Raw genomic sequence first — 14,237 nt, 5'->3', positions numbered from 1 at the left:
ACTCTACCTCCTTCATTCTAGAAACTCTATCTCTATTAATGCAGCCTCTTGGCAGCCACATCATCAGGCTACAGCTCACCCTTAGTTGTCGCTCGGGACTCCCCTATACTTCTCCCGTGCCCACCATGCTGGCATTTCCCTAGCGCAGGACTTTGTAATTCTCCCGTCAAATCAGTGCTACTTTGGCAACTGTGGAAGCTAACGTTTGTCTATGGACCTACTTCTTACTTGGGCGTTTTAACCTCTAACCTTCAAAACACTCGTGCAGAGAACCACCAGTTCTCGTTCCCTCCGCTTCTTTCTCACGTTATAAAAAAAGGTTTAAACATTAAACATTTTAATGATGGTAAAATACAAATAAAATACACCGTCTTAACCAATTTTTAAGCGTATGCTTCAGCAGTGTTAAGAACTTTCACGTTGTTGTGTGACCAATCTCCACAAGCTTTTCATCTCGCAGAGCCGAGACTCTGTACCCATGAAACAGGCCCCCATCCCCCCTCATCTGGCCCCTGGCAGCCAGGATTCCATTTTCTGTCTCTGTGACTTTGACTCCTCTCTCCCTTAGCCCGTTTGCAGAGCTCATCTCGCTTTTTTCCTTTTCTTTTTTAAAAGAGATATAAGCAGTTAAGAGACTTGTCCGAGGCTACATGGCCAGCAAATACCAGACTCCCGGACCTGAACCAAGTGTCACTCCGGAGCTGCCCCGTTTCTCCACAGTCCTGCCTCGTGTCTCCCAGGACTGAGATCCCTCCAGGTGGCCCTCAGTACTTTCAAGTGCACCGACCCCGCCAAACTTCTTCAGTTCCTGGGGGCTGCCTCGGAGACGGTACGAGACAGCCAGGCTCGATACCCCCAGGACGAGGCTCTCTGTTTAACAAACTGGAGCCTACCCTAAAGTGCCATCAAAACGACGGGCACGCCCAAGATGGGCCCGGGAACAAATCTGAGATGTGCAAATGGCAGCTGTCTCGCGGAGAAGGTCAACTCTCTCCAGCAACTACTCCCGAGTTAAGGTCGCTGCAAAGTTGAGCCGTGCTGTGTAAAAGCAAAGGGGCCAAAGCAAATTCATTCAGCAAATAAAGGTAAACAAATGCTCAGGCGCCTTCGTGAGGTGAAGCAGAAACAGTGCCTCACAGCAAGGAGTTGTGGGGGCGGGTGCGTTGGCAGCTGGGACGGTCTGCAGGAAAGGCCAAGTGAACGCCGGTCCCGCGTCCCTGGCTCTGGGTGTGGCGGTGAGGAGCACGGGCTCAACCCCTGGCTCTGTGCCTGAGCAGCCGTGACCTCAGTTTCCTCGTCTGTAAGATGGGAGTCGTAACAGCACTGACCCTGGCGGGCTGCCCTGAGGGTTCAGCGACTCCGTTCGTGTGAAGTGCTCAGAACAGAGCCAGGCACAGAAGAAGTTACTACTAGGATCAGGAGGACTAACGCACGAAGATTCTAGCTCAGGTGACTCATTCCGTGCCTCTCTATTGCGTGCCTTCTATGGCCCAGGCCCAGGATCCTCAGCGGTGAGTCTGAGTGCGCAACGCCGAACCCGCACAGTTTCCTTCCGGAATAAAGGGCATCCACAAACCCCCGGATCGCTCCCATGCATGAACGGACTTCCGTATTCCAGTCAGACTCCGGGGTGTTTTTACCGGACAGGATGGACAAGGACACGCTTTCCAGAGCACGTGCCAAGCTGCGGGCCAGCAGTGCCAGCCGCCAGGAGGCCGCTGGCCTGCGGAACTCTCGCGAGGTGGAATGCGGGGACCGCAGATTCGGGGCGGGTTTTCATCCTATGGGGGGCTGCGCCTGCCCAGGCCACCCGAGGCAAACCGCTAAGCAAACCGCTAAGCTCTCCTGTGCTCTCGGGGTGGCTACCCCGCTGTGAACTGAGTGGGGAGAGGCCGCAGCCTGTGGCCTCCTGGGGCTGAGATCCACCCCAGCTCTGGGCGCGTTTCCTCGCTCATAAAGGAAATAAACAGGAGAGCCCTTCTCTCCAAAGCAGCAGCATCATTTGTGAATGTGGAATGTTTTACTGCTCTGTGGAGTCCCCGGGGGGAAGTCAGGGGTTCTGCAGGGTGGCCCAAGTCTTTCCAGGCAGCTGAGGGTTTAGGGCCCCCCCGCTGTACTGTGTGATGTTCCGCTCTGGACACGGTGGCGGGTACTTTCCCCAAAGCATCTGTGACGACTTAAATACCAGGCGGGAGGGGGCTGTGCATCCAAAGGCAGAGGTAGAGACCTCTTTACGGTGCGAGTCACCGCGACAAAGTCTGGGGCATGACGGCCGCCACGGGAGCCGAGACGGATGTTTGAGGGATTGGTTAAGAAAAAGGACCAGCAGCGGCCACCCTGAAGCGGATTCTCAGCACGGAGTCTGGGGCGCTGGGACCACACCAAACACTTTGCCCAGGAAAGCACTTCTCAGGGCATCAGAAGAAGGGTCGACATGGACAGTTGTTATGTAAAAAAATACAAGAATAACTGGCCTGCTAACTCAGAGAGAAATGTCTTGCAAGATGACAGAAATGCCTATGCTGTGGTGACTTTAAGTCCGAGGCCGTGAAGCATCCTACCTGGTTTGCTCTTTCAAGGTCCGTCATGATCATTTCAATTTCGTCGGCCCTGGAAAGGTGAGAGAGAGAGACCGCTGTTAGTTGGCAACGGGCGGGCTCAGGGTGACCACGGCTCCCAGCTGGGCACGATGACCCGCCATCACACAGGCCAGAGTCCCTGGCGCTGGGGAAGCGAGGGGTTGTGTGGACCTGCCCGTCGGGAGGAGGTGCGCTTGAGTTGTGGGGAAGGCCGCCCTGTCCTTGGGTGGGGGTGGGGCTCCCAATCTCGTCAGGGAGACAGAGCCAGGAAAAGATAGGTTAGGCTGTGTCCTTCCAGGAGACTGCACAGAGCTCTGAACAGAGTGCCTCCAGAAAACGGGAGGGAGACAGAAATTCCCCTTAGGGGAGGGAATCTGGGAAGGCTTCAAAGGAGGTGAGGTGTGAACTGGGTTTTGAAGGATGTGTAGAAGTTTGCCAGGACGGGGAGCACCACAAGAAGGCAGAGGAGAGGGACGCAGGAGGATGGAAATGGAGGTTGGGAGTCTGCAGTCTGCTCCATAAACCACCCGAGTTCACTGTTGTCACCTGGTGGCTCACACACAGGGAGTTGCTAGGGTCTTTTCCTTTTTTGTCCTTTTCTCTCTGTTTTGAATGCATTCCCTTGAGCGATTCCAAGGCAAATATATGGTTCCAAGATCATGAGACAGAGGGGATGCTGAGTGCTAAAAAGGGGCTGGTTCCAAAAGTCTGACGTAGGCGAGAGCAGGGTACCTGGGCCATCACGGCCCCGACTTCTGCAAGACAGGTCCCCGGGGCCCCTGTCAGGAGGCCAAGGCTGAGCCTGGCGGCCATCGAGGAAGGCTTAGCACGCCCGCGGCAGGCGGAGCATGTTACGGGGCTCCTCGTTGGGGTTCAGGGCCCGCTCCGGCGGGGGACCCCTGACTCCACACTCCATGTGGGCCAGAACCCTCTGTCGCCTACCGGCCCCAGCCTCCTGCTCCGTGCTCTACACCAGGTCCTGCCATGAGGCTGTGCCCACCACCTGCCCCGGCCCACCCGTCAGCCCAGGGCCCCGCGTTCCGACGGCAAACGCCACTCGTGGGCCCGCAGTGAGCCTGTGCTGTCTCCCTGGCTTGCCCTCCGCTCCTGGGACCCTCACCTGCTTCTGCCCCCACCCCCAGCACTTCCCAACCCCTCCTAGCTGCTCCATCTCAGGGAGTGGCAGGGCTTTGAGTTTACGGGTCAGAGGTGAGGTCCCCACGCACTGGGAGCGGGGTCTCCTTCACTCTCATCCCTGGAGCTTCACAGGGCTTGGCCTCAGGCCTGGCTACTCCCTGGGGCAGCTCAGGGCACCCGTAACGGGCCCAGCTCCGAGAGGGTTCTTCTGTCCCTGAAGCCTGCCCGTCTGGCCCTAACCGCCCACCCCTAATACGAGGAGTTAGCCAAACTGTACTCAGGCCCTGGTTTTTGCTGTTTGCTGCATCTGGGCTCCCTCTGGCCCAGAGGCTTTTCCAGACTGCAGTGGAAGGAACACTGATTTGAGGCAACCGTATCAGCGCCCAGCGGCCTGAATGGGGTAACCGATGCCTTGTGATCGGGTTCAACGCTCTTTATAAACCTGTTTGAAATAGTATCCTGCTTTCAGATCGGTCTGAAAAAAAAAAAAAAAAAAAAAGTCCGAAGCAACTCATAAAATGGCTTAGAGACACAAAGCTATTTTTAGAGTGGCTCTGTGAAGAAGACAGTGTCTCGGGGCCCCTGCAGCCAAGTGCTGGGTACGAGGGGGCAGGCCGGGGTGGCTTAAATTACGAAACATCTCAGCGCATCGTCTCAACTGGAAACCGCCGAGACCTCAAGGAAAAATGGCAGGGCCATAGAAAAGAGAGTCTGCTGACTACAGAGGGTAAAGAAGCCAATGTCAGTGTTGAGGGTCTTCAACATAACTGCCTGACAGTACTGACAGGTGCCATCCTGACCACCTGCCGATGACGTGCAAAGTTCACTGGGTTCAAGATGAAATAGCGAACTTTTCCCAAGGCAAATCCCAACTTTTTAAAAAACACTTTTTTTAATGTTTATTTTTGAGAGAGAGAGAGAGAGAGAGAGTGCGCGCGTGAGAGAGAGCAGGAGCGGGGGGAGGGGCAGAGAGAGAGAGGGAGACACAGAATCGGAAGCAGCCTCCAGGCTCTGAGCTGTCAGCACAGCGCCCGACGAGGAGCTTGAACTCACAAATCATGAGCTGAGCCCAAGTTGGATGTTTAACCGACTGAGCCACCCAGGCGCCCCAGGCAAATCCCAACTTTTAAACACAGGCTGGAACTTAAATCAGACGGTTATTCATCATGTATTTAGGAAATCCAGGTATAAATGGCAGATTTCCCCGGCTATGGGCATGGCTCATTCATTCCCTCGCTCATTCTGCAACCATTTCCCGACAGCTGCCAGCATCTGGACTATAGGACGGGCACACGTAGACACGGCTCCTGCATATTTTGCGGGTGCTGCACATGTATGGGAGAAGAACGGAAACGCGTGGCCGCTGGGTACCCAGACCATCTATGCTGGCGACCACGCCTCACTTCTCCCTTGGACAGATCAGGTTGGGGAACGGCCTGGGTGGAGGAAGCCCAGGTCCTGAGCCCGTGCCGCTGAGGGTTTTCCCCAAATTCTCCTGCTGGGTCTCCCACGCACCCACATCTCCTTCCGTCTCTCCACGTCCCACAACCTTTGCTTTGCACCTGCCGTCTCTCTAGCCTTTCCTGCTGCCTTCCGGTCGGTTCTTTGGTCTGACCCAAGTGTGGCTGCACCCACCCTGGAACATTTCTCGTTTGCTCCTTAGTTTGATTATTCTGTTTTTCATACTTGGCGTTGCCAGTTCATGAGGTTTTTTGATCACTCCTTGCTTTTGCTTCACACAGCGGATACACTGCTGGGTTGGGGGTTTGTCTTCCAGGGGGGTGTTTTCCTCTGGGGCTGTTTACCCCTGGAGGACCAGCTATTCTTTATCTGGCAGGGAAGGTGGAGGGAGGAGAGAGGGCGGGCTTTGCCGTGTGTCTCTCAAGGTGAATTGGAGCAGAAAGGTGCATGGCGGGGGTTCAACGCATTTTTGCCTTGTGTGTAGGGAGGGGATGACTCCAGGCCCCAGAGCTCTCACTGGTAACTCCCTTCCACTGGGAGAAGTCTCCGGCCAGGGGCTTCCACTTTAATTCTCATAGGGAAGCCGTATGAAGAAGCAGCAGTGGTCCCCCTGGGTGCAGTTCCCCAGTCCTGGGGGTCTGGAGACACGGGGTAGACGTGTGGCTGCCTGGGGCGGGGGGGGGGGTCACTGGGCCACAGTCGCCTGTTTTCAGCCATTCCTCACTTCTCACCTGGCCGCTGCCAGTGGCCAAGGGGCCGGTTCAGGGTCGGATACACACTGGAGCTAGAGAACAGAGGGGTTCCCAGGGGCCTGGCTTTACCTACAGGCAGGGATGGGCAAGGCTGGCACCCGTGGGGGCTGGGAAGTGGCATCCAGATCCTGCTTGGTTTAGGGGATGTGGGTGGAACTTGACAACCTCCTCACAAACGCAGACTCTCCGGATTTCTTCTCAGAAAGCGAATGGTTTTGGATATTCGTTAGTATACCTAACATCCAGGAAATAGTGCATCATCTCCAAAAGATTTCAAGTCACTTCTAGAAAGATTAGTCACATTGAAACAGGAAGGTGCCTTCTTGGCAGGCTGCGGCAATCCCTGGAAATGAATTTCAACTTTTTCCATCTTCTGGTCAGTTTCACCTCGGTTACTAAGCAACCGCTAAATGGACCAAAATATTGAACCTGATAACAACTACCTCACTTACCTTTCATTCTGTGAGCAACTCTCAGATTTCCAAAGCTTTCAAATGATAATCACAACACTGAGTTCTGCTGGTAACAAGTAGGGAGGGGGGTGGTGGCTATTCAATACCGGGTATCCTGATGACAGTGGGGCCTGGCTGCTACAGGTTCTCATTCACAGAATGGACCCGAAACCACAGGAGGAGACAATGGAAGGAACCAGGGATGCCGGGGGTGAGGAAAGGTTCGGATTCTTATTTTACAAGTCTGTAGGCTCCTGATTGGCTTTTCCAAGGGGCATACCTCTTAAGAGGTCAAAGAAGACACAACTAGTTGGCTACTGATGTGTGGTCAGGGCTTCTGAAGACAGAAAGCGTGACCACTGGCATTTGTAGACAAGGACCAAGATGGCGGGCTCCCGGATGCGTGTGCCGGTCTCGTCTGAGGACACATCTGCTGCTGAGCCTACAAGTCTCCTCCCCTCCCGATGGCTGCCCCTAGCCCCCAACAGAATTAATCCTACCGGACACACTGCCCTCAGCAGTAAGTATTAGGAAAACGCCCAGGGGTTCATACCACAAGTAGAAATGTTATCTGAAAAAGCACAGTAATGAGCGAAATGGCATGTGCTTTCACGGCACGAGTGTCAACGATATTCCAGAGGTTTCTTGTCCTTTCCATTCTGAGGGCTCACCGACCACGTCAGGGTCTGGAACTTGACATTAGCCTAAAATCATCTATTTTCTCCAAAGTCCATAATAACCGCACGTACTATTTGCCCAGCAAAACTATTTATTATAAAAATTTGGTTCTCTCACCTTTTTATGAGCTGACAAAACAGCTTTCACTGATCTAACCTGTACTGCGTTATGCTCTGCTCTGACTTCACAAAGCAGATAATTTGTGCTCAGCCTGGAATGTGCAGTTCGTCCAATCCATTCCCCACAGATCATTTCAGGGTCCTCTCTGGGCTAGCACACAATTTTTATGAGGAACTTGAAGGGATGCGGTCAGTGACGGAAGACAAACTATACCCACGCTAGAAACTCCGTATTTACTTTCGTACTTAGCCTCCCAAGCGCTAAGGGATGGCATCGGGGCAAGGCTGGCACAGATTTCAACAGCAAAGAATCACAACCACATCGGGAGCTGTTAAAACAAAGCATATCTACAGGGCAGTTGGAAAAGCGTCCGGGGCAACCTTCAGATCAGTATGTCTTCTTGGACCCAAGTCAAGAGCCAGTAGTCTCAACACTAGACTGTAAAATTCTTGGACACCAAAAGAAGTATCTAAAGATTAATTCTCCCTGCTTTAAAAATTAAAAACACATTTTCATTTTTTGAGAGAGAGAGTACGAGTGCAGGCAGGAGAGAGAGAGAGGCGGAGAGAGAGAGAGGCAGAGAGAGAGAGGGAGAGACAGAGAATCTCCAGCAGGCTCCGTGTGGTCAGTGCAGAGCCCGACTCGGGGCTCGATCGCATGAATCGCGGGATCATGACCTGAGCGCCACCCGGCCGAGCCACCCAGGTGCCCCGCAAATGCAACTTTAAAAAGCTGTAGGATGTTTAATAAGGTGACTCTCCCCCTCCACCCGGACGCTGCATGTGCTGGCCTCCGCTGTCAGGAAGGTGGTCAGCCACTGGTCACCCAGGCCAGGCTCTCTTAGCACAGGAGGCAGAGATACAGGAGTGGGGCTCACCGGCCTGGGTTCAGAAATAACACGCAGGAAAGGGAAAAAGAGGTGGCTAGAAGGCCAGGTGCGGAAGAAGGCTTCCTGGCCGTGGTCTGGAATTCCCTAAATTGGGGGCAGGATTTCTCAGGAAAGGTCTCTCCCTGCCCCTGCACGGGCACACAGCTGAGGACCTGCGCACGGCACAGGCACCCGATGCCGCCAAGAGGAAAGGCCGGTCTGCAGAGAATCGTGTGACAAGCCGGGGCAAGGCTGTGCCCAGAGAAGGCGGCACCGTGCCCTCCTCCGGGACGGGCGCCACTCGCTCGGACTCAGGTGTGGGGGATCTCCACTCAATAACGCCTACTGAGCACGTTCTACGTGCCCCGTCGGAGAGGGACACAAATGTCCCCGTGCCGAGTGCACAGTGCCTAATGGCGTCTGCCTTAACTGCTAGTGCACAGGACACACCCTGCCCGTCCTACGAACTCAGAAATATGCACCCGCTAGGACCCTGTCACCGCCTACTCAGCTGGGGGGACGGATGCAGGGACATGAAGAGACCCCAATGATTTGGGGTGTAACTTGGTACAGTAATAGCCCGCCGAGGGACCGTGTCTCCTCTGCAGACAGGAGGAGGGACAGTCTCACGGGTGCGGGGCCATCTGGTCTACATCCCGGCGGATAAAGAGGTGTCTGCGGGCACAGAACGGTGGGGCAGAGGGCGGAACAGCCTTCCAGCCAGAGAAAAGGCTCATAACACAGTAGACGCCGGTTCAACTTCGTGAACGGCTTTCTGGTTGCTCTCCTGGGCTTTCAGGGTGTCCTGTCCCTCACGTGCATGTGACAGGACGGTCTCCTCCTGCCCTTTTATCTCTCTTCGTTCCCTCGGACGGTGGCGGTGGCCTGTGCTTCCGGAACCACGTGACATAGCGAGGCGGCGGTGGGGACCCCCGCCTGGTGTCTGGCTTTGAGGGTGACGCATCGAATGTTCCACCGTTAAGCGCGTTGCTCACTGTGGACCTTAAATATATGTGTTTTTATTTTGTTAATGAAATATCCAACTGTTCCTATTTTATTAAGACTTTTTAATAAAAGACAGATATTGATTTCATTAAGTGCCTTTTAAGCATTTATGAAGTGAATTAAGTGGGTTTTCTCCTCTGACTTGCTAAAATGGTAAATTATACTGACAGTTATTTGCCCCTGTTTGTGGTGTATCACATGGTTATGTGTTCCTGATTTCTACGTGCTGATATTTTATTTAGTGTTTTTTTCATAAATACTTACGTAGGAGCTTTGCTTGCAGTTTCTTTTGTCTTATCTTTGCCAAAGTGAAGTCATAACAGATTTGACGGTGTTGCTTTTTTTTTTTTTTTAAAGATTTTGTTTTCAAGTAATTTCTACACCCAACCGTGGGGCTCGAACTCGTGACCCTGAGATCAAGGGTCACATGCTCTACCGACTGAGCCAGCCAGGTGCCCTGATGCCGCTGCTCTTAAAAAACCCAAACCAAATTCCCTTTGTACGGCCTGCATGCTGTCGTTGGGCACACGAGCCCTGGGGTGCCTGGACCCGCCGCCCACTACCCCCAGGTGGCAGTACCCTGGCCACCATCTCTCAGGGAGGGTCCGTCCAGCCCTTCCTCTCCCATGAGGTCCGTGGCCTCTTTTGCCGGGACTAGCCCTTCCCTCCACTGCATTCCCATGGCAGTTTGTGGTCAAATCTAGTCTGCTGGCCACCAGTCAGCCTTGGTTGGCGCCATGGATTCCAGGAGCTTCTTTTTGGCTTGTTCCCTCCCAATGAGGTCCAAATGAGGCCCAATGAGGTCTGTCTTTTGGGCCAGAGGCCCCTCATCTCCTCAGGCGCCCCGACCCTGCAGGGAACAGAGCCGATTGCAGACCTGCCTCCCATAAACACCTGGGCTCCTTTTCCACATTTCCCACGTTTCAAACAACCAAGTCTTCCAACCCAAGAGACTTGCTGGGGTTCATCCTTCTTGCAGAGAAACCTGCCAGCAACACGCGTCCCATGTAAATTTCCTTCTGTAGCTCATTTAACTAACACTTCATGGCTTCTTCAGTCCTGTTCCTTGGGACTATGCTTGTCCCTACAGCTGTCCCCTCTGCTGAGGTCCTGATGGATGGCTGCAGTCACCACCCAGGTCTCAGCTCTAGTGGCTGTCCTCCGAAAGGCCTCCCAGCAGCCCCACTCCCCACTGTCCATTCGTCTTATTTTTATCGCACTTATTCTGGCCTCAAAGTATCTTATTCATATACTGATCACTTATTTATTCACCGCTATAATCTCACGAACACAGCAGGTACACACTAAAACACCGGTTGACTCAACATGCAAATTAACGATGACATCTGTGTGTTACGTGAAGTCCTCTTGGCATTTGACAGGCAGCAGCCGGTGGGCTGGTATTTTAAAGAACAGACGGTTGGGGCGCCCGGGTGGCTCAGTCGGTTGAGTGTCTGACTCTAGATTGCTGCTCGGGTCATGACCCCAGGGTCGTGAGTTCCAGCTCCACGTTGGGTTCCGAGCTGAGTGTGGGGCCTGCTTAGGATTCTGTTTCCCTCTGCCCCTCTCCCTGACTCGAGCTCTCTCTCAAAGCAAAACAAAAAAGAGCAGAGGGTGTAGGGGTATTTTGTCAAACTGTAAATACGACTTATTATTTTTTTTTTAACGTTTATTTATTTTTTGAGAGACGGAGCGTGAGTGGAGGAGGGGCAGAGACAGAGGGACACACAGAATCGGAAGCAGGCTCCAGGCTCTGAGCTGTCAGCACAGAGCCCGAAGTGGGGCTTGAACTCATGAACTATGAGATCATGACCTGAGCCGAAGTCAGACACTTAACCGACTAAGCCGCCCAGGCGCCCCATGTAAATATGACTCTTGAGGAAAGAGTCTGTAAGTTGCTTTTGCAGACTTAAGTTCTTGGCACTTTTCATAGCCTTTGAAAAAAGGGACAACAATCTCCTTGGAGAAAAAAAATATGCAAAGACCCAGAGTTAGGCTTCCTTTTTCTACTGGACCGTGAGTTCCCCAAGGCAGGGCCAGTCGTCCTGGCTCCCAGCGTATCTGTGTGCCTGGCACAGAGCTGGGCATAAATCGGGACTCAGCAGACACTGACTGGGAGGGCAAGTGGAGAGGAGGAGAGTGTTCTCTGAGGAGAGGTTTTCTGGACAACCCTCTTGTGTGTGACCAGACCGATCTTTCATGTTCCACTGGCGTTAAGCTATCTCTGCTCTGGCAGAATCGGAGGGCAGGGGAGAAGCCACTTGGCTCCCTTCCAAGCCTCTGATCAAACGTGTCACTCCAGAGCGGACCCATCCCTCCCCAGTCAAATCAAGGGCCTGAGCAGAGAGATGGCCGCAGTGCTTAACCTCCAGGTCAAACCTTCCGGAAACAGTGGTTTTTAGTCTTATTGGAAATGAAATCGTGTCGAGGCAGTGAAACGGCCAGACCATCACCTCTGCCTACACGGAAATTAACCACAATTGGTTTGTTTTTTTCCTGACCATTCTATTTAAATTTAAACGATACAACAAGTAACAAAATCAATTTCAGTTAGACTCCTCCTGTCGATCCCAAACGGGAAGAAAATTTCCCTTCTTGCCCCATTCTTTGGCGGACTCGGTTTCATGAAATGATTTAAATAAAACCTTCCTTTAGGTTAACCTGGTTCTAGCTGACCCACGAAGTGGTCTGCACAAGGTTTGCCAAACCGACAAGGGCAGCTCCGGCAGGCCGGTCACTCGCCAGTGTGTATGACCCTCGGTGTGATCAGAAACAGCCTGTGACTGTCACTCAGGCTTCAGTCATCTCTGGGCAGGGACGTGGGACAGCTGTAGCCGAGAATTAGGTTATGAGATTGCACAATTCATTCTGCTTTTGCTACCGAGACCATCCAAAGCCTCTTGGGATAAGTGTCGGGATTAAACTTTGGATGCCTCTTGTCATTTCTCTCGAGTTGAAACACTGTTGCCCTCAGAGCAGCCGGAAGCAGGGTGGATAGGAACATCCTCTTCTCTCCTCAAATCAAGGGCCCGGGGGGTCCCAAGTAGGATGGAGGTACTGGAGGTAAAATGGGGGAAACTGTGGTCTGGAGAAGCCCAGGAGTGTGGCCAGGAGAGCAAACAGGCTCGAATTCTTCCCCGCTGCCGTTTTAGCTGTTTGACCTTGGGCAGACTTTTGAGCTTGACAGCCATCTGCTCAGCAGGAATAATACGGCCTTTCTCAAAGAAGCTGGAATGAGGATAAAGTAAGAGCTCTGCTGGAGCGGAAAAGGGCTTGGAAACCACCAAGACCACGCACATACCCATGCTCATTGTCGTGCGTGAAAAACAGGATCTTTACCGCTCAGCCGATTTTCAGTACCTGAGAACATTACAAGGTACTCAACCCGACCCACGAAGCAGCTTTTGCCAACAATTTCCAGTCTGAATCTGATCAAGCCTCCAGGTTCAACTATACACTTAGAGGAATTACGGAGGACAGAAGAACACGCTCGGCTATACCCGGGGATGCTGCTGGCAAAATCCGGACTGTGGGAAAACTCTTCAGGACAAATGAGCCAGTTTTTTTTACGCAGGTAGATTGCAGGGAAGAGGAAAAGGGATGAAGGGCGATCTGGAAAATGAACGAGGCTTAAAGGTGTACCAACCAATTCCAACATCTGGATTTTACTTGAATCCCGGGTCCAACAAATTTAAAAAAATCAAACCATCTAGGATTGGGCGCAACTAGAAATTTAAGTATTGATGACGTTAAGAAATTAGCTTTTGATCGGGTGATAGTATTGTGGTTACATTAAAGAAGAGTCTAGGGGCGTCTTGCTGGCTCAGTGGGTGGAGTGTGCAACTCTTGGTCGTGAGTTCGAGCCCCGTGTTGGGAGAAGAGGTTACTTAAAAAATATATAAAATCTTGAAACACACACACACACACACACACACACACACACACACACAAGGAGTCTTTATGTGACGTATATATGCTAAAACAGTTAGAAGTGAAGGGAAAGGATTCTGGAAGAGCCTCAAGATAAAACTGGGGTGGAAGGAGGCAGAGGAGACAGGCGGCCATGAACGGGTGGCCACAACTACACGACAGGAACCTCGGGGTCCTGTCCTCTACTGTGTGTAGGAAATTTAACATAAAAAGGAATGCCCCCCTCCCCAATAGAAAGCATAAGTAAAGAAAGCAACTCACAGCAGGGGAGGGGGGGGGCGGGCCTCTGTACTGGAAGTCTGGCTCTGCCCAGACTCGGCGCTTTGCAGACTTTGGGGAAGTCAGTTAACCTCCCAGAATCTCAACGGACTCCCTCAGCAAAGGGGAGGAACGAACTCCGTAAGAGAAACATGACTGAAACGTCACATATGAGTATTTGTCTTTGATACAGAAAAAAGACTGCTGAGAACAGAGAACGAGAGGACAACGAATTCTGGGGGGGGGGCCTCCGTCCCACGCACCCCTCAACGGCTCACTGAGCGCCCCTGCCCCCCAGGAGCGGCACCATCAGTACGAGGGCCCTTCGGCAGAGACCATCCCGGCAGCACTGAGGACCCAGGTTGCTGCCTGTTTGCTTTCAGACTTTTAAAAAAATGTTTGGGGAGGGCCCGCTGTTAACGTCACTTTTCACATATACATTTTAAACGTCTTCTGCACTATTCAGCGTGGAATCTGTCAGCGCAACTTTCCAGCAGCTGGAGCACCGCTTCCCCCATTTAAGCCTGGCTCTTCTAGAACCGCCCTGCAGATTTTGTTTCTCTTTCCCTGTTTACTTGACCTGCAGGTGCCCTGCCTACCACTGACAGGTGCTGGCCAAGCGAGGGACTGCTCCAGAGAAATCATCGGATTCCTGCCACTGCCCCTGCTTCCCCTGTCTCCACGTACAGGGCATGCGCGGCCAGTGGGAACCACAGGCCTACAGGTGAAAACTGCTCGTACTTCCCAGGTGGGGAAACTGAGGCCCAGGGTGGAGGAGTGACAGAGGAGCTGGCCGGTGAGCGGCCGGCCTAGGGCAAGAGCCCTGCTTTCATTCCTCAGTGTAACGGATCCTAATGACCCCTCCTCTCCCCTAAGTACTACCTGGTAGGAAACGCTAAGAGAACGCTTGGTGGCAGAGAAGCTAAAACTAAGAATAAAAAAGATCTCCAGTTGCACCCCGGTTCTTACTCTCGGCTCCCTCCCCCTCCTCACCTCC

At 52.9% G+C, this 14,237-nt stretch overlaps 1 protein-coding gene across 6 annotated transcripts in view; it reads right to left on the bottom strand.

The window, feature by feature from the left end:
- CUX1 (cut like homeobox 1) overlaps positions 1 to 14,237 on the bottom strand; it is a 365,770-nt gene that overhangs the window by 105,576 nt on the left and 245,957 nt on the right. For all 6 annotated transcript variants that reach the window (XM_042970907.1, XM_042970910.1, XM_042970909.1 and 3 more), the window contains one exon: positions 2,562 to 2,610. In XM_042970907.1, coding sequence (XP_042826841.1) covers positions 2,562 to 2,610 — 49 coding nt within the window. The remainder of the gene's footprint in view (positions 1 to 2,561; positions 2,611 to 14,237) is intronic.

This window comes from Panthera tigris, chromosome E3 (genome assembly GCF_018350195.1).
Source record: "Panthera tigris isolate Pti1 chromosome E3, P.tigris_Pti1_mat1.1, whole genome shotgun sequence".
Lineage (NCBI taxonomy): Eukaryota > Metazoa > Chordata > Mammalia > Carnivora > Felidae > Panthera > Panthera tigris.
The sequence above is the reverse complement of the archived record's forward strand: the minus strand, read 5'-3'. Positions and strand labels throughout refer to the sequence as shown.